The 20,548-nt window shown below is 39.3% G+C and overlaps 1 protein-coding gene across 3 annotated transcripts in view; it reads right to left on the bottom strand.

The window, feature by feature from the left end:
* Positions 1-8,451: 8,451 nt before the first annotated feature.
* Positions 8,452-20,548, bottom strand: part of BRCC3 (BRCA1/BRCA2-containing complex subunit 3) — a 70,743-nt gene continuing 58,646 nt past the window's right edge. For all 3 annotated transcript variants that reach the window (XM_068533648.1, XM_068533650.1, XM_068533649.1), the window contains 4 exons: positions 15,108-15,239; positions 14,566-14,609; positions 11,135-11,304; positions 8,452-10,028 (listed from right to left, as the gene is read on the bottom strand). In XM_068533648.1, the coding sequence (XP_068389749.1) occupies positions 11,153-11,304; positions 14,566-14,609; positions 15,108-15,239 (328 nt within the window). In that variant the 3' untranslated portion in view covers positions 8,452-10,028; positions 11,135-11,152. The remainder of the gene's footprint in view (positions 10,029-11,134; positions 11,305-14,565; positions 14,610-15,107; positions 15,240-20,548) is intronic.

The raw sequence follows: 20,548 nt of genomic DNA, 5'->3' as shown, positions 1-20,548 counted from the left end.
GCTATCTGTTTTACATTTGGGGGTGTATGTATGTCCATGCCACTCTCTCACTTCGTCCCAGCTTACCCTTCCCCCTCCCCGTGTCCTCAAGTCCATTCTCTGGTAGGTCTGTGTCTTTATTCCCGTCTTGCCATTAGGTTCTTCATGGCCTTTTTTTCCCCTTAGATTCCATATATATGTGTTAGCATACTGTATTTGTTTTTCTCTTTCTGACTTACTTCACTCTGTATGACAGACTCTAACTCCATCCACCTCACTACAAATACCTCCATTTCATTTCTTTTTATGGCTGAGTAATATTCCATTGTATATGTGTGCCACATCTTCTTTATCCATTCATCCGATGATGGACACTTAGGTTGCTTCCATGTCCCGGCTATTGTAAATAGAGCTGCAATGAACATTTTGGTACATGACTCTTTTTGAATTACGGTTTTCTCAGGGTATATGCCCAGTAGTGGGAATGCTGGGTCGTATGGTAGTTCTATTTTTAGTTTTTTTCTTTTGCAGAGTATCTTCTCTTAATCCCATTTAGGACAGTTTGCATTTCCAGTAAGGTATTTTTCATCTCTAGAATTTCCATTTGACTCTTTTTATCTTTCAATGCTCTCTTCATTATGTCCACATTTTCCTTTAAACCCTTGAGGATATCATAACTATCAAGGATATATGCTTATCAACCATTTCCTTCTAGCTCTGTTTTTATTGACTTTTTTTTCTCTTTGGTATCAGTAACATTTTTCTGCTTCTTCCTGTGTAATTTTGTATAGATGTCAAATATTAATTTTAATTCACTGAGTGCTGTATTTTTATGTATTACTTTAAAGAACGTTGAAGTTGGTTTAGAAAGGCACATACATTACTTTGATATCACTTCTATCCTTTCAGAGCATGTTTTCTCAAGTAGCTGTGTTGGTATTTAATTCACATATCATACCATTCACCCATTTAGTCTACAAGTTGGTAGTTTTTAGTATATTCAGAGTTGTACGACCAGCACCAAGATCAATTTACAACATTTTCACCACCTTAAAAAGAAACCCCACACTCGTTAGCCATCACTCCTCATTTCCACCTAAACCTCCCATCCCTAGTCAATCACTATTCTACTTTATGTCTCTGAAGATTTTCCTATTCTGATCATTTCATATAAAAGGACTCAGTCAATATGTGGACCTTTGGGACTGGGCTCTTTCACTTAGCATAATATATGCCAGCTTCATTCATGTTGTAGCATGAATCAGTACTTCATTTCTTTTTATGGCCAAATAATATTCCATTGTATGGATATACTACAGTTTATTCGTTCATTCATGAACACTTGGGCTGATTCCCTTTTTGAACTATTGTGAATACTGCTTCACATGCAAGTATTTCTTTCAATACCTGTTTTCACTTCTTTTAGGTATATACCTAAGCATGGAATTGCATGTTCATGTGGAAGTTCTGTGTTGAACTTTGTAAGGAACTGCTAAACTATTTTCCATAGTGGCTGAACCATTTTACAACCCCACCAGCAGTGTATGAGGGTACCAATTTCTCCACATCCTTGCCAATATTTGTTTTCCATTTGTTCAATTATAGCCATCTGAGTGGGTTGGAAGTGGTATCTCTTTGTGGTTTTCATTTACATTTCCCTGATGACTAATGACTTAGAAGATTTTTTTCATGTGCTTATTGGCAATTTGTGTATCTACTTTGGAGAAATGTCTATTCTGATCCTTTGCTAATCTTTTAATTGAGTTTATCTTTTTCTTCAGCTTTACTGAGGTATGATTAACAAATAAAAATTGTATATATTTAGGTTGTACAACATGATGTGTTTTTTTTAAAGACACATTTTAATTTATTATTATTATTTTAAAATTTTATTTATTTTTGGCTGCGTTGGGTCTTCGTTGCTGCACGTGGGCTTTCTCTAGTTGTGGCGAGCGGGGGCTACTCTTCGTCGCGGTGTGCTGGCTTCTCATTGCAGTGGCTTCTCTTATTGCGGAGCACAGGCTTTAGGCATGTGGGCTTCAGTAGTTGCAGTATGCGGACTCAGTAGTTGCAGCGAGCGGGCTCTAGGGCACTTGGGCTTCAGTAGTGGTGGCACACGGGCTTAGTTGCTCCGCGGCATGTGGGATCTTCCTGGACCAGGGCTCGAGCCCGTGTCCCCTGCATTAGCAGGTGGATTCTTAACCACTGCGCCACCAGAGAAGTCCCAACATGATGTTTTCTTTTAAGGTGTACAAGATGAGGATTTAATATATGTATACATTGTGAAATGATCACCACAGTCAACACATCCATCACCTCCATACTTAAAATATTTTCTGTGGTTAGAACACTTGAGATCTATTATTTTAGCAAATTTCAAGTATACAGTGTTATTAATTGTGGTCACCATGCTGTATATTAGATCACTAGAACTCATTCATCTTTTTTTTAAATGAATTCATCTTATAACTGAAAATATGTACCCTTTGACCAACTTCTCCCCATTTCCCCCACCCCATAGCCCCCGGCAAACATCATTCTACTTTCTGGTTAAATAAGTTCAGCATTTTCAGATTTCACATATAAGTGAGATCATACATTATTTGTCCTTCTGTGCTTGGCTTATTTCACTTAGTTAGCATAATATCCTTGAGGTATATCCATGTTGTCACAAATGGCAGAATTTCCTTCTTTTTAATGGCTGCATTTTATATATATATAAAATATATTTTATATATATACATACACATTTTCTTTATTCATCTGTCAATGGAATTTAGATTGTTTCCATATCTTGACTGTTGTGAATATTGCTGCAGTAAACATGGGAATGCATATATCTTTGAGATCCTGACTTCATTTCTACGGATATATACCCAAAAGTTGGATTGCTGGATCATATGGTAGTTCTATTTTTAATTTTTTGAAGAAACTTCATACGTTTTTACATAATGGCTGTACCAGTTTATATTCCCATCAACACTGCACAAGGGTGCCCTTTTGTCCACATCCTTACCGACACTTGTTGTTGTCTTTTTGATAATAGCCATCCTGACAGGTGTGACGTGATAATCTTATTGTGGTTTTGATTTGCATTTCCTTGATGATTCGCAATGTTGAGCATCTCTTTATGTGCCTGTAGGTCATATGTATATCTTCTTTGGAAAAATGTTTATTCAGGTCTCAGGCCTATTCTTAAATTAGATTGTTTGTGGGGTTTTTTGCTATTGTTGTATAAGTTCCTTATATATTTGGGGTACTAACCTCTTAGCAGATATATGGTTTACAAATAACTTCTCACATTCTGTGGGTTGACTTTTCATTTTGTTGATGATTTCCATTGCTGTATAGCTCTTTAGTTTGATGTAGTCCCACTTGTTTATTTTTGCTATTGTTGCTTTTACTTTTGGTGTCAAATCTAAAAAGTCATTGCCCAGATGGATGTCAAGGAGCATCCACCTAGGTTTAATTCTAGGAGTTTTATGCTTTCAGGTTTTACATTTAAGTATTTAATTCATTTGAGTTAATTTTTCTGTATGGTGTAAGACAGTGGTCCAGTTTCATTCATTTGCATGTAGATATCTAGTTTTCTCAACACCACCTGTGGAAAAGACTATCCTTTCCCCATTGTGCATTCCTGGCTCCCTTGTCAAATATTAGTTGACTGTGTATGTGTGGGTTTATTCCTGTACTCTATTCTACTCCATTGGTCTGTGTGTCTGTTTTTATGCCAGTGCCATAGTGTTTTGATTACTGTAGTTTTGTAATATCATTTGAAATCAGGAAGCCCCCAGCTTTGTTCTTGCTCAGGATTACTTTGGCCATTTGGGGTCTTTTGTGGTTCCATATGATTTTTAGGATTGTTTTCTTCTATTTCTGTGAAAAATGCCATTGGAATTTTGATGGGGATTGAATTAAATCTGTACATCACTTTAGGTATTATGATCATTTTAACAACATTCATTCTTCCAATCCATGAACACAGGATATGATATAATTCTTTTTTTTTTTTGGCCGCACAACTTGGCTTGCAGGATCTTAGTTCCCCCATCAGAAATCGAACCCGGGCCCTCGGCAGTGAATGTGCAGAGTCCTGTCCACTGGACCGCCAAGGAATTCCTCATGAATACAGGATATGTTTCCAATTATTTGTGTCTTCTTCAAATTCTTTCATCAATATCTTATAGTTTTCAGTGTACAAGATCTTTCATCTCCTTGGCTAAATTTATTCCTAAGTATTTTTTTGATGCTATTGTATATGTGAATGTTTTCTTAATTTCTTTTTCAGATAGTTCATTAGTATATAGAAATACAGCTGAGATAGGTTCAAGATGGCGGAGTAGAAGGACATGCTCTCACTCCCTCTTTTTTTTTTTTTTTAGGGTGATTTATATGTTTGTATTTTTTTTTAACATCTTTATTGGAGTATAATTGCTTTACAATGGTGTGTTAGTTTCTGCTTTATAACAAAGTGAATCAGTTATACATATACATATGTTCCCATATCTCTTCCCTCTTGCGTCTCCCTCCCTCCCACCCTCCCTATCCCACCCCTCTAGGTGGTCACAAACCACCGAGCTGATCTCCCTGTGCTATGCGGCTGCTTCCCACTAGCTATCTATTTTACGTTTGGTAGTGTATATATGTCCATGCCACTCTCTCACTTTGTCCCAGCTTACCCTTCCCCCTCCCCATATCCTCAAGTCCATTCTCTAGTAGGTCTGTGTCTTTATTCCCGTCTTACCCCTAGGTTCTTCGTGACCTTTTTTTTTTTTCCCCTTAGATTCCATATATATGTGTTAGCATACGGTATTTGTTTTTCTCTTTCTGACTTACTTCACTCTGTATGACAGACTCTAACTCCATCCACCTCACTACAAATAACTCAATTTCATTTCTTTTTATGACTGCGTAATATTCCATTGTATATATGTGCCACACCTTCTTTATCCATTCATCTGTTGATGGACACTTCGGTTGCTGCCATGTCCCAGCTATTGTAAATAGAGCTGCAATGAACATTTTGGTACATGACTCTTTTTGAATTATGGTTTTCTCAGGGTATATGCCCAGTAGTGGGATTGCTGGGTCGTATGGTAGTTCTATTTTTAGTTTTTTAAGGAACGTCCATACTGTTCTCCATAGTGGCTGTATCAATTTACATTCCCACCAACAGTGCAAGAGGGTTCCCTTTTCTCCACACCCTCTCCAGCATTTATTGTTTGTAGATTTTTTGATGAGGGCCATTCTGACCGGTGGGAGATGATACCGCATTGTAGTTTTCATTTGCATTTCTCTAGTGATTAATGGTGTTGAGCATTCTTTCATGTATTTGTTGGCAATCTGTATATCTTCTTTGGAGAAATGTCTATTTAGGTCTTCTGCCCATTTTTGGATTGGGTTGTTGGTTTTTTGTTATTAAGCTACATGAGCTGCTTGTAAATTTTGGAGATTAATCCTTTGTCAGTTGCTTCGTTTGCAAATATTTTCTCCCATTCTGAGGGTTGTCTTTTGGTCTTGTTTATGGTTTCCTTTGCTGTGAAAAAGCTTTTAAGTTTCATTAGGTCCCATCTGTTTATTTTTGTTTTTATTTCCATTTCTCTAGGAGGTGGGTCAAAAAGGATCTTGTTGTGATTTATGCCATAGAGTGTTCTGCCTGGGTTTTCCTCTAAGAGTTTGATAGTGTCTGCCCTTACCCTTAGGTCTTTAATCCATTTTGAGTTTATTTTTGTTTATGGTGTTAGGGAGTGTTCTAATTTCATACTTTTACATGTACCTGTCCAGTTTTCCCAGCACCACTTATTGAAGAGGCTGTCTTTTCTCCACTGTATATTCTTGTCTCCTTTATCAAAGATAAGGTGACCATATGTGCGTGGGTTTATCTCTGGGCTTTCTGTCCTGTTCCATTGATCTATATTTCTGTTTTTGTGCCAGTACCATACTGTCTTGATTACTGTAGCTTTGTAGTATAGTCTGAAGTCAGGGAGCCTGATTCCTCCAGCTCCATTTTTCGTTCTCAAGATTGCCTTGGCTATTCGGGGTCTTTTGTGTTTCCATACAAATTGTGAAATTTCTTGTTCTAGTTCTGTAAAAAATGCCAGTGGTAGTTTGATAGGGATTGCATTGAATCTGTAGATTGCTGTGGGTAGTAGAGTCATTTTCACAATGTTGATTCTTCCAATCCAAGAACATGGTATTTCTCTTCATCTGTTTGTATCATCTTTAATTTCTTTCATCAGTGTCTTATAGTTTTCTGCATACAGGTCTTTTGTCTCCTTAGGTAGGTTTATTCCTAGGTATTTTATTCTTTTTGTTGCAATGGTAAATGGGAGTGTTTTCTTAATTTCATTTTCAGATTTTTCATCATTAGTGTATAGGAATGCCAGAGATGTCTGTGCATTGATTTTGTATCCTGCTACTTTACCAAATTCATTGATTAGCTCTAGTAGTTTTCTGGTGGCATCTTTAGGATTCTCTATGTATAGTATCATGTCAGCTGCAAACAGTGACAGTTTTACTTCTTCTTTTCCAATCTGTATTCCTTTCTTTTCCTTCCCTGATTGCCGTGGCTAGGACTTCCAAAACAATGTTGAATAATAGTGGTGAGAGTGGACATCCTTGTCTCGTTCCTGATCTTAGAGGAAATGCTTTCAGTTTTTCACCATTGAGAATGATGTTTGCTTTGGGTTTGTCATATATGGCCTTTATTATGTTGAGGTAGGTTCCCTCTATGCCCACTTTCTGGAGAGATTTTATCATAAATGGGTGTTGAATTTTGTCAAAAGCTTTTTTTGTATCTATCGAGATGATCATATGGTTTTTATTCTTCAATTTGTTAATATGGTGTATCACATTGATTTGCGTATATTGAAGAATCCCTGCATCCCTGGGATAAATCCCACTTGATCATGGTGTATGATCCTTTTAATGTGTTGTTGGATTCTGTTTGCTAGATTCTGTTTGGAGAGATTTCCCTTTCTCTTCTGTGTTCGCACAGCTCCTGGGGTTCAGCTTTGGATTTGGCCCCACCTCTGTGTGTAGGTCGCCTGAGGGCGTCTGTTCTTCGCTCAGACAGGACGGGGTTAAAGGAGCAGCTGATTCGGGGGCTCTGGCTCACTCAGGCCGGGGGGAGGGAGGGGTACGGATGCGGGGCGAGCCTGCGGCGGCAGAGGCCAGCGTGACGTTGCACCAGCCTGAGGCGCGCCATGTGTTCTCCCAGGGAAGTTGTCCCTGGATCACGGGACCCTGGCCGTGGCAGGCTGCACAGGCTCCCAGGAGGGGCGGTGTGGAGAGTGCCCTGTGCTCGCACACAGGCTTCTTGGTGGCAGCAGCAGCCGCCTTAGCATCTCGTGCCTGTCTCTGGGGTCCGCGCTGATAGCCGCGGCTCGCACCCATCTCTGGAGCTCCTTTAAGCGGCGCTCTGAATCCCCTCTCTTCGCGCACCCCGAAACAATGGTCTCTTCGGCAGCTCCAGACTTTTCCCGGACTCCCTCCCGGCTAGCTGTGGCGCACTAGCCCCTTCAGGCTGTGTTCACGCCGCCAAGCCCAGTCCTCGCCCTGCGATGCGACCTCCGAAGCCCGAGCCTCAGCTCCCAGCCCCGCCCGCCCCGGTGGGTGAGCAGACAAGCCTCTCGGGCTGGTGAGTGCTGCTCGGCACCGATCCTCCGTGCGGGAATCTCTCCGCTTTGCCCTCCGCACCCCTGTGGCTGCGCTCTCCTCCGTGGCTCCGAAGCTTCCCCCCTCCGCCACCCGCAGTCTCTGCCCGCGAAGGGCCTTCCTAGTGTGTGGACACCTTTCCTCCTTCACACCTCCCTCCCACTGGTGCAAGTCCCATCCCTATTCTTTTGTCTCTGTTTTTTCTTTTTTCTTTTGCCCTACCCAGGTACGTGGGGAGTTTCTTGCCTTTTGGGAGGTCTGAGTTCTTCTGCCAGCGTTCAGTAGATGTTCTGCAGGGGCTGTTCCACATGTAGGTGTATTTCTGATGTATTTGTGGGGAGGAAGGTGATCTCCACGTCTTACTCTTCCGCCATCTTGAAGCTCCTCCCCTTTTCATGTTTATAAGTCATTTCTCTGACACTGACAAACCTAGCTTCCACTTTCCTCAACACATTTACTTATTTGCTCCATCAGTTGACTTACTTGTTTAATGTACCTGATTGCTGGCTGCACAACACAGCTTTCACTAGATGTCCCCCACCAAGGCCCTCATGCAGTAATCCCAGCCCTGCTTCCTCAGCCACCAGGTACTTTGCCACTTCCATGTACCTGCCTCCTCTCCCCACATTCCTATTTTACAGATTACAACTCGAATTATCAGGTTAGAAAAAGAATTTCAAATTGCCGTAACTCTGTCAATGTAAATAGCTTAGAAGGGACATGTGCAGAAGGTTGGCCTGTAAAAATATTCAAATCATTTTATTCCCCTCAGATTTTATCACTCTTATTTCACAAAATACGTACCATACCTCCTAGTTCCTTATTTAATACTTACAACTTTTTATTTTGCAATAATTATAGATTAACAGGAAGTTGCAAAAATAGTACAGGGAGTCCCATGTGCCCTTCACCCAGTTTCCTCCAGTGGTAAGATCTTACACATAACTATAGTACATCTTCAAAACCAACATATTGACAATGGTAGAATACTGCTAACTAGATTATAGACCTTATTTGGTTTCACCAAATTTTACATGCATTCATTTGTGGGTGTGTGTAGGTCTATGTAGTTTTAGCACAGATATAGGTTCATTTAATCAACACCACAATCAAGATACAGAACTGTTCCATCAGCACAAAGGAATTCCTTGTGTTATCCCTTTATAGTCACCCATATCCCATACCCCCTCCAGTCCCTATCCCTGTCAGCCATTAATCTGTTCTTCACTTCTATAATTTTGTCATTTCAAGAATTTATACAAATGCAGTCATACAGTATGTGAGTTTTTAAGACTGGCTGTTTTTCATTCATCATTATACCCTTGAGGTCCATCCAAGTCATGTGTATCAAGTCTGTTCCTTTTCATTGCAGAGTAGTATTGCATGGTGTGGATGGTTGGTTTAACCACACACTCAACTGCAGGTCATATAGGTTGTTTCCAGTTTGGGGCTATTACAAATGAAACTGCCAAGAATGTCTGTATAGAAGTTTCTGTGCCAAAATAGGTTTCATTTCTTTGGGATAAATGTCCAGGACAACAATTGCTGGGTAATAAAGTACACGTATGTTTAACTTTATTAGAAATTTTCAAACTCTTTTTTTCAGAGTGGCTTACCATTTTACATTCTGTTCAGCAATGTATGAGAGATCCAGTTTGTATGCTCAATAGCATCTGGTATTTTCACTGTTTTTTCTTTAGCCATTCTGATAAGTATGTAGTCATAATTCATTGTGGTTTTAATTTGCATTCCCTGATGACTAATGAAGTTCAACATCTTTTCCTGTGCTTGCTTGCCTTCCATACACCCTCTTTAGTGCTGCGTCTATTCATGTCTTCCGCTCATTTTCTAATTGGATTGTTTGTTTTTTATTCTTGACTTTATTCTAGATAAATGGTTTGCAAGTAATTTCTCTCAATAATTTCCTCCTCTTAAATTTTTGGCAGAGCAAAAGTTTTTCATTTTGATGAAGTCCAATATACAGTATCAACTTTTTCCTTTTACGATTGTGCTTTTGGGATGAAGGCCAAGAAGAACCTGTTGCCTAGCCCACGATCCTAAAGATCTTTCTATGATTATTTTTCCTGAAAGTTTTACATCGTACATCTAAGTTCATGATACATTTTCAATTAATTTTTGTATAATGTATGCAGTTTAGGTCAAAGTTCATTTTCTTTGCCAACTGCACCAGCATCATTTGTTGAAAAGACTATCCTTCCTCCATTGAATTGCTTTTTTACCTTTGTCAAAATCAGTTGGGCATATACCACACTGTCTTGATTACTGTAGGTTTATAGTAAGTCTTGAAGTCAGGTAATGTGAGTCTTCCAAATTTTTCTTCTTCAAAATTCATTTGGCTTAATTAATTTTACACCTGGATATTTTCATCCTTCCTACAAGGAAAGAAAAGAATAGAGAAGAACTGTGGCTGTGGGAGATTAGGGAAAATACAACATTTACACTACATATGCCCTAGGGGAGTTCATGAAGATTTCTGGGTTCCACTCCCAGAGCTCAAGTTTGACCTCCAAATGATTATGGTGCATGTAGTTCTGGACTGTACTTTGAAATTTGATAAACAATAATTTAGGGAGAAACAAGAAGAAAAAACAAAACCAAAACCAACACTTTGTCACTGTTGTTGGGATGGGGGCTTTCTTTGTTTTCTTTCTTTCTAACTCCTCCAATTCCCACTTTAATTTCTGATCTGCAGTAGGCTTAGCTCTTTTCTGAAGACACACTTAGCATTTGTGGTTACACATGGTAAGAAGCTTGCAACAGAACTTGTTAAAGCATGATTTTTGTTACATCCTAAGTCCTGAGTGTTTCTGGAAAAACACATTTATATTATACTGGAAATTCTTAGGGAAATAGGATCTGCTCAATAGGAATTTGCTTCAGAGCCAAATATGCTAGAACTCATGTTTTTGGTTAGAAAGAGCACCCACGTAGATTCAACCTTTGCTAGGTATCTCAGAATACCTATTTTAGAGATCAAGAAGGAAGACATAAGACATATGCCTCTCAATGGGGGCAAAGAATAGAGGTGGGGTGCTGATGAGTCACCTTCACTTCATTCCACTAAAACCCTTGTGTACTTATTTATTTGTCCAACATCAGCATCATAACTACAAAATTGAACATGAAATACTCTTATTCCTTTAGCTTATTCTAGGGAAAAAATAAACATTTGAAATATGCTCCCCAGACATTTTATTACAGGATGTCCTTGCCAATGTACCTTGCATAGCCTTTAAAAAAAAACTTTCATATTCTACTTAAATCACCCTGCATATGCTCTTTGTAGGCCAGTTCCAGGTAGGAGGGTTCATTAAGCCCTAATGAAACTTTTAGGAAGACATCTTATGTTTGTCTATTGTATGCATAAAACGCACCCACTGGGATATAAAGAGCTGCTCCATCGTCTGCCTACACATCTCCTGTATACGGATTTTCAGACCATGTTTAATACACAAATTGGAAAACAAAAGTTTTTTACCCCATTTTGTCTCCTGCTTTATTCTAAAGAAGAAAGTTCTTGCATAAGCTCTTCCTTTTCTTGTTGCAACTCCTGCAAATGCTGTTGGTTTTGCTCCAGTCTGTCCTCCAGCCACTGCAGTAGAGGCCCGCTGACTGCCGACATCTGACTGCACAGGTTCTTGGTAAACACTTCAATAGGAAAAACACAGAGATAACAATCCACCACCAGTAGCGCCCAACAGTGAGTACAGAAAGAGGGGGAAGGAGGAGGACGTAGAAAAAGTGCAGAAGTAGAACTGGCAGACAACTTTGTATGGGCAGCCAGGGGAAAGGCCAGGAGAGCTGAGCAAAGAAGATACCTATTCGGAGGCCATGCTGAACATCCCTGGATCCATAAGCCAGACGGAAGCCTTGCTATGCAGAGAGCAGAAAGATATCCAGCTTTTTACTTCCATAGCAAAAGGGTAAGAGCTACAGAAGGGTCTCTTTCCTCAGCTCTCAGACCTTCTCACTGTGAATGACCATAGCTTCCCAGTGAGCTAGAACTCTGTCTTCTGCAACTTAATTTTTCACGAGTTCAGAAAGAAAATTGCTTACCAAGTGTTACATACATTGAAGAATACATTAATGCAACTCACCTGAAAGCTCCTCTTTTAAAATGAGGAAAAACCAGAGAGATGAAGGGAGTGATCACCTTTCATGTCTTCCTAGGAATGTTCAGCTTCACGGTGAGACAGAGATTCCGTGGCCCTCTTTTTAAAACAAATTCTGCCTAATGGCAATATCTTTTTCTCTCTTATGATACATGACTTATTAAAATGACCACTGTAATATTGTGGGGTATACCTTCCAAGATATATGTATATGTATATGTGTGTGAACCTGTGTGCATATGTATATATACTTTTGAATAAAAATGGTTCTGATGAACCTAGGGGCAGGACAGGAATAAAGACACAGGTGTAGAGAATGGACTTGTGGACACGGGGAGGGGGAAGGGTAAGCTGGGACGAAGAGAGAGAGTGGCATGGACATACATACACCCCCAAATGTAAAACAGATAGCTAGTGGGAAGCAGCCACATAGCACAGGGAGATCAGCTCGGTGCTTTGTGACCACCTAGAGGGGTGGGATAAGGGAGGGCGGGAGGGAGAAGCAAGAGGGAGGAGATATGGGGATATATGTATATGTATAGCTGATTCACTTTGTTAGACAGCAGAAACTAACACAACATTTGTAAAGCAGTTATACTCCAATAAAGATGTTAAAAAAATTTTTTTAAATAAAGTTAAAAAAACTATGATTTTGGACGTTACTTTTACCTCACACAACAATAAGCCATAGACATCTTCCTGTGTTGATAAAGATCTACCTTTCCTTCTTAACGGCTGTACAGTATTCATCAGAATGGATGTACCAGTTTAATAAGTCTTCTATTGATGGACCTTTCAGTGGCATCCAATTTTTTGCTATTATAAAGACTGCGATTAATATCCCTTTATTTTTGCACACTTGTCCTACAAATTTTTGAAGGATACATTCTTCGATGTGGAATTGCTAGATTCAAGTCCACATATATTTAAAAATTATACCTCCAGGAACAGTATATGGGAGTGTTCACTTCCCTCACATCCTCATCTAATTCTCTCTCAATTTAATCTTTGTCAAAAGAAAAGGAGAAAACCTGATGACTTTATCTTAATCCATACTTCTTTTATAGATTATTATGAACAATTTGATTTTTCTGTAGGGATCTATAAAAGTCTTTAATTCTTATTTAGTCAGTCTTTTGTGACTTCCTTATATTTTCCTCCTGTATTTTTTTTAACTTTTATTGGGGTATAATTTACAGACAATAAATGACCCCACTTTAAGGGTACAGTTCAATGAGTTTTGACAAATGCATACCCCTTATAACCACCCTCCAGTCAAGATACAGGCCGTTTCCATCAGCCCAGAGGCCCCTCTGGGTTCCCTCTGCAGCCGGTGCCCCTCACCCAGCCCCAGGTGGCTGCCCATCTGCTTGCTGTCACCATAGGTTAGTTTAGCCTATTCTTGAATTTCATATAAATGGAACTATAGAGTATGTAGCACTTTGTGTGATGCTTCTTTCAGTTGGCATAATGAGATTCATCCAGGTTGTTCATGTATCAGTAGTGTGTTCTTTCCATTGCTGAGCAATACATTGTTGTATGGATGGATCACACTTCGTTTATCCATTCACCCACTGACAGACAATTGGGTGTTCCCACTTTTTGGCTATTGTGAATAATGCTGCTACAAACATTCCTATACAAGTTTTTGTTTGAACACCTGTTTTCAACTCTTTGGGGTATATGCCTAGGAGAGGAACTGGTGGGACATTTGGTAGTTGTAATTGCCAATCTCTTTTCCAAAGTGGTTGTACTATATTTAATAGTAAAAGTCTAAATATATCTGGAATTTATTTTTTGTGTAGGACATTAAGTAGGAATTTATTTTTTTCCCAAATGGAAATAGAAGTATAAACTAAGAAACAAATGAACTGTCCCAACACTATTTAGTGAACAATCCATCCTTTTAAAAATTGATTTGAAGTAACATCTTTCTTAGATATAAATTCTTAAATACATATACATGGGCTCTATTCAGTTCTGATTTATCTGTCCATGTCTGAATTATCAATATACTTTTTTAGTTGCTGTGGCTTTAGAGTACGGCTGCATATCATACATTACCTTATATTATTAACTCTTTGCCATGTTTTACCTCCAGATAAAAATGATGGGACAGATAAACCAAGCCATCTCTGTCTTTTTTCTCTCAAAGTACTTGCCTATAATACTTGGAAGCCTCCTTTTCTTCCTTCCTAGTGACTTTGCCAGAATGGCCTGGGAGTCAGGGTTAGTCAGAAGGTGTGGGTGGGTAGGTGTGTATGTTGGGAAAAGTGATTTAGTGTGTATATTGAGCAGAAATCCTTGGCCTTGTATAGGAATTCCTTATATATTTATTTACATGAAAAGATCTCCCTCATGCTCTCCCTTTTATGTCTGTCTGTCTGTCTATCCATCTCTTTCAACTCCCACCACAATAGGCTGGTACTGATATGCTGGAAACCGGCTCACAACCGCCAACTGTTGAAATTTCAGGAAGTTTGCAAACTGGTTACAGCCATGTTAGTTGTTTGAAATCAGCCACAGTAGGTGTGTTACACTATGGAAACTTGCAAACACAACAAATCGGGGCCCTCCCTGTCTCCCTGAGAACTGGTGTTAAACATGTCCAGTCATGTATAGTATTCAGTGGTCCACAGGATTCAATAGAAAAGTTGGGAGCAGGATTAGTAAATGGCAAAGCTCTTGGGAAAGAAAACTCAAGGGTAATTTGTACTCATCACTTCAGTCACTTCAACTAAATTTGCTTCTGTCATGTGAGTATTTCACTGCCTGTACTTGAGAAAAAAAATCTTACCTGAGCCATTATGGATCTTGGTTACTGAGTCCAGATGTGTAAGGCTAAAGGGATAAAATAGTTTAGGTTAGTAGCAAAGCAGCAGTTCATCTAATCCGTTTGGCAGTGGTCTGCTACAGACCTCTGCCAACCAGATTAGAGAAATATGTATCATTGAACTTCCCATTATTGTTCCGTGTTTCATGATTTGGGGGATGTAATTTTATTCAGAACGTTGAGATAATTCAAAGAAATAATTTTAAAATTATTGTTTCTCGCTGAAGCCTTCCTGTAGTACACGGTACTTGGCAACAGGGCTACTGAGATGTTAATGTTTTTTAACAACTAAAAAAAGTGTCTTTGCCCCAGAAGGATCCAAAGTGCACCAGGAGAGAAACAAGTGTTAAAGAGATTGTTATCACACAGGGTGAGACATGTGATGACTTTCTCCCAGAGAGCTGAAAGGAAAGGGGGCTCATGGCTTGAGCTGCTAAAGATGAGAGGACAGGAGAGAACAGGGACCAGGCCCGAGAAGTGGGAAGAGGAGCAGCGAGGGTCTCTACCTGTGGATCCTCCTATATGCATCCTGCTCCTCTTGGCACAGGATCTTGGGCAGCTCAACTGCTGACTCAAGGCACACTTTCCCAATGGTTACATGAGGTACAATATGAATTGGAATTTCAATTCTCTCATACCTGTAAGACAGTCAGTTCAGGTCAGTTTTTGTTTGTTTGTTTCCAGCTTTACTGAGGTATAATTGACAAATAGGAATTATATGTATATATTTAAGGTGTACAAATTGATATTACGATATATATACACATTCAGAAATGATCACCACACTCAAGCTAATTAACATATCCATCACCTCACATAATTACCATGTTTTGTGGCGATTTAACATTTAAGATCTACCTTCTTAACAAATTTCAAGTACAAAATCACCATGTTGTACATCAAATCGCCAGAACTCATTTATCCTAAAACTTTGTACCCTTAGACCAGGGGTCCCCAACCCCCGGGCCGCGGACCAGTACCGGTCTGTGGAGGAGGAGGTGAGTGGTGGGCGAGCAAAGGAAGCCTCATCTGCCGCTCCCCGTTGCTCCCCAATGCTCGCATTCCCGCCTGGACCATACCCCCTCCGCCCACACCCGTGGAAAAATTGTCTTCCATGAAACTGGTCCCTGGTGCCAAAAAGCTTGGGGACCACTGCCTTAGACCAATACTTCCTCATTCTCCCCTCTACCCCCCGTGCCACAGCACCACCATTCTACTCTCTGGGTCTATTAGTTTGACTCTTAGATTCCACATATAAGTGAGAACATGCATTGCAGTATTTGTCTTTCTCGGACTTATTTCACTCAGCATAATGACCAGGTTGATCCAAGTTTTTGCAAATGGTATGTATATATACATACGTATACACATACCATATTTTCTTTATCCATTCATCCACGGACAGACATTTAGGTTGTTTTCATTCCTTGTGAATAATGCTGTGATGAACATGGGAGCACAGATATCATTTTGAGATACTGATTTCACTTCCTTTGGATATATACCAAGAAGTTGGTAAGTTTTTAATGCTGACTTGTCATAATCAGAAGTTTTCTATAGTTTTAATAGAAATTTTGGGACACAGTAAGCTTCAAAGATTAAATATTCCTGTTACTTATTTAGTAACTCAACTCCAAAGGGGACACAGTTCAAACTGAGTTCATGTGGGGAGCAAATTGGAAGTACATACATTTGCAGAGCCAATATTCTCATAGAAAATCTGAGGCCACTTTGTAAACTTAACAGAAGCCTTGGGGGTGCAAGGTCCTTATGCTCATTCCCCAGACAAGGGAAATAGCTAATTAAGACTGTTTTCAGCCAAAAAGTTGCCAGTGGGGTTGAACACATTAATCACAAAGCCTGGGGAAGAGGAAATGTGGACTCTTCAGTGACTCCATCAGATTCATTATGCGGAAGGGATTACTCATATAAATACTCACTTGTTCTAACTCAGTGTTCACCAGTGGCCCTCACTTCCCATTTTCTCCCCTGGAGGGAAATAGGTAAGTAATTTACAAATACTTCCATTTTCATGCTAGAGTGAGGTCAACCAATCTACCTCTAAATACTTCTCACCCCAAATCCACCTAAACTCCACCTAACGGTGGGTTCAGTGGAGCAACCAGGTTGAGGGTCCCTGGCACTGTGTGACCTCATTGGCACATGGTGGTATATCAGCATAAGATCTAGCTCCCTCCTCTCTCTTTCCCACCCAGCAGAATGCGTCTGGCCCCCTCACCACTTCTATTCAAAATAATATTAGAAGTCCTAGCCAAAGAAATTAGGCAAGTAAAACAAAGGTATCTAAATAGGAAAGGATGAAGTAAAATTACCTCTGTTTGCAGATGACTTAATCTTATAGATAGAAAACCCTAAATACTCCTCCAACCCCCCCAAAACCGATTAGAACTAATAAATTCAGCAAGGTTGCAGGTGTCTTCAGGGCCCCACATCTGAAAGCTCTAGAGGGGAAATCCTGCCTTGCCACTTGCAGATTCTCGTGGCTTGAGGAGATTCTTTGCTTGTGGCAGCGTAACTCCTATCTCTGTCTCCATCTGTGCATTTGGGAGGTGATCAGGTAATGAGGTTGGAGCCCTCATGAATGGGATCTTTATAAAAGTGTCTTTACAAAAGAGGGTATATTTCTGTAATCTCTCTTCTGTTCTATTGAACTCTGATCCTTTCACCAGTACCACCTGTCTTGATCATTATAGCTTAATAGCAACTCAGTATCTGGTAATGTGATTCCTCCCAATTTATTCTTGTTTCCCCAGATCTTTCTGGCTATTAAGGTTCTTTTGCCCTTTCATAAAATTTTAGAATCTAGTCCCTCAAAAAATTCTGCTGGGAATTTGATTGCTATTAAATCTATAGATTTGGGGAGAGTTGACACATTTGCTACTCTCACTGTTCTAATCCATGAACATGATATGTCTCTCCATTTATTTACTTATTTTTTATTTTTTATTTATTTTATTTTTTTGGCTGCGTTGGGCCTTCATTGCTGCACGTGGGCTTTCTCTAGTTGCGACGAGCAGGGGCTACGCTTTGCTGCCGTGCGCGGGCTTCTCATTGCAGTGGCTTCTCTTGTTGCAGAGCATGGGCTCTAGGCGTGCGGGCTTCAGTAGTTGTGGCTCACGGGCTCTAGAGTGCAGGCTCAGTAGTTGTGGCGCACAGGCTTAGTTGCTCTGTGGCATGAGGGATCTTCCCGGACCAGGGCTCGAACCCATGTCCCCTGCATTGGCAGGCGGATTCTTAACCACTGCGCCACCAGGCAAGCCCCTCTCCATTTATTTAGATCTTTGATTTTATTCATGAGTTCTGAATTATTCAACATACAAATCCTGTATGTGTTCCTTCTATTTGCACACAACATGATTGTCTATATGAGGTTAGCAAGGTCATAAAGTACAAGATTAACACAGACATACAAATCAGTTTTGTTTCTATATTCCAGCAATGAACATTTGTAAATAGAAGCTTTTAAAAAATGCCACTCAAAATAGCTTCCCCCAAAATGAAGTACATTTAGGTTGGTTCCACATCTTGGCTATTGTGAATAATGCTATAATAAACATGGGTGTGCAAATCTCTTTGAGATCCTGTTTTCAGTTCTGTTGGATATACATAGAGATTGCTGGATCATATGGTAATTTTAGTTTTAATTTTCTGAGGAACCTCCATATTGTTTTCCATACAGACTACACCATTTTACATTCCCAGGGCACAAGGGTTCCAACTTCTTCACATGCTCACCAAACATTTGTTCTTTTCTGTGTTTTTGATAATGGCCATCCTAGTGGGTATGAATTGATATCTCACTGTGGTTTTGATTTGCATTTTTTTAATGATTAGTGATGTTGAGCATCTTCTCATGTTTGCTGGCCATTTGTGTATCTTCTTTGGAGAAATGTCTGCTAAAGTCCTTTGCCCATTTTTAAATTGGGTTATTTTGTTGTTGAGTTGTAGGAATTCTCTCTATATTCTGGGTATTAACCCCTTATCAGATATATAATTTGCAAATATCTTCTCCCATGATGTAGGCTGCCTTTTCACTCTGTTAATTATTTCCTTTGATGATCAAAAAGTTTTTAAGTTTAATGTAGTGCATTTGTCTATTTTTGCTTTTGTTGCCTGTGCTTTTGGTGTAATGTCCGAGAAGTCATTGCCAAATTCGATCTCATGAGCTTTTCCATTTTCTTCTGGGACTTTTACAGATTTAGGTCTTACATTTAGGTTTTTATTCCACTTTGAGTTAGTTTTTGTATACTGTGTAAGGTAAGGGCCCAACTTTATTCTTTTGCATGTGACTATCCAGTTTTCCCAGCATCACTTATTGAAGAGAATGTCCTTTCCCCATCAAGTGTTCTGGAACCTTGGTCAAAGATCATTTGACTACATACATGAGAGTTTAATTTGGGACTCACTATTCTGCTCCACTGGTTTTTATGTCCGTTTTTATGCTAGTACCACACTGTTTTGATTACTGTGGCTTTTTAGTAAGTTTTGAAATGAGGAAGTGTGAGACTTCCAATTTTGTTCTTCTTTTTCAAAATTGTTTTGGCTATTCAGGGTCCCTTGAGATTCCATATGAATTTTAGGATAGATTTTTCTATTTCTGTAGACAAACAAAACACAACGCTATTGGGATTTTGATAAGGACTGCATTAAATCTGTAAATCGCTTTGAGTAGTATTGGCATCTTAACAATATTAAGTTATTCAATCCATGTACATGGGATGTCTATTTATTTGTGTCTTCTTTTATTTCTTTCAGCAGCACTTTGCAGTTTTCAGTGTACAAGTCTTTCACTTTTTGGTTAGGTTTATTCCTAAGTATTTAATTCATTTTGATGCTATTGTAAATGGATTGTCCTCTTAATTGTCCTCTTAATTTCCTTTTTGGATTGTTCATTGTTAGTGTATACAAACACAACTGATTTTTTGGCACTGATTTAGTATCCTGCAACTTTGCTGAATTCATTCGTTCTAATAGTTTTTTTAGTGGAGTCTTTGGGGCTTTCTATGTATAAGATTATGTCATCTGTAAACAGAGATAATTTTACTTCCTCCTTTCCAATTTGGATGCTTTTTATTTCTTTTTCTTGCCTAATTGCTTCCAGTTCCATGTTGAATGCCCATTTTTAAATTGAGTTGCTTGTCTTTTTATTGTTTAGCGTAAGAGTTCTTTACATATTCTGGATGCTATACCATAATCAATTGGGAGAAGCCACAATGGGGGCTTCTGGAAGGATAGTAAGTTTCATTTCTTGATATGTGTTGCAGTTTCATAGACACATTTCACTTTGTGAAAATTCATGGAGGTGGTGATCTGTGTTGAGGTTGTGTGGGTATGTTTATGAAAGTTGATTGAGCTGGACACATAATTAGTGTGCTCTTCTGTATGTGTGTTATACTTCAACTGAAAAGCTAAAATCAACAAACCAAACTAAGGTTATGAAGAAGCTCTAGAGTTTGCTAGAACTCACAGGTCAGAATACTAGTTTTGAAGTCTATAGCTGAAGGGATATTCAACAATTATTTATTGAGCACCAGGGATACAGTGATTAAAGGGAAGCATTTGTTTCAAGAATCTTACAATGTTAATAGGGAGACAAAATATTAAAATATACTGTTACAAGTATTATGAAAAAGGAAATATAGGATTCTATTTAGTTCTCAGAAGGAGTACTAACTGGGTTGGTATTGGAGGTTGAGGGGTATCAGAGAAGAATTCCTAAAGTTGAGCTTAGTCTTCAAAAACCAGTGTTAGCCAGGCGATGGCTGGAGAAACAGGCCAACTATGAAGGGCTTCAGGTTTGTTTTCTGTTTCTTTTCTGAGGATGTTATGGAGAAGGACCATTTCAGAAAAGCTACAGCATAGATACAAGATAGAAGGGAAGGAAGACAGGAACACAATGGGTGGGTGAAATGGAAACCAAAATTAA

Source organism: Eschrichtius robustus, chromosome X (assembly GCF_028021215.1).
Source record: "Eschrichtius robustus isolate mEscRob2 chromosome X, mEscRob2.pri, whole genome shotgun sequence".
Taxonomy (NCBI): Eukaryota; Metazoa; Chordata; class Mammalia; order Artiodactyla; family Eschrichtiidae; genus Eschrichtius; species Eschrichtius robustus.
Note: the sequence above shows the minus strand (reverse complement) of the source record. Positions and strands in the feature narration are given on the sequence as shown.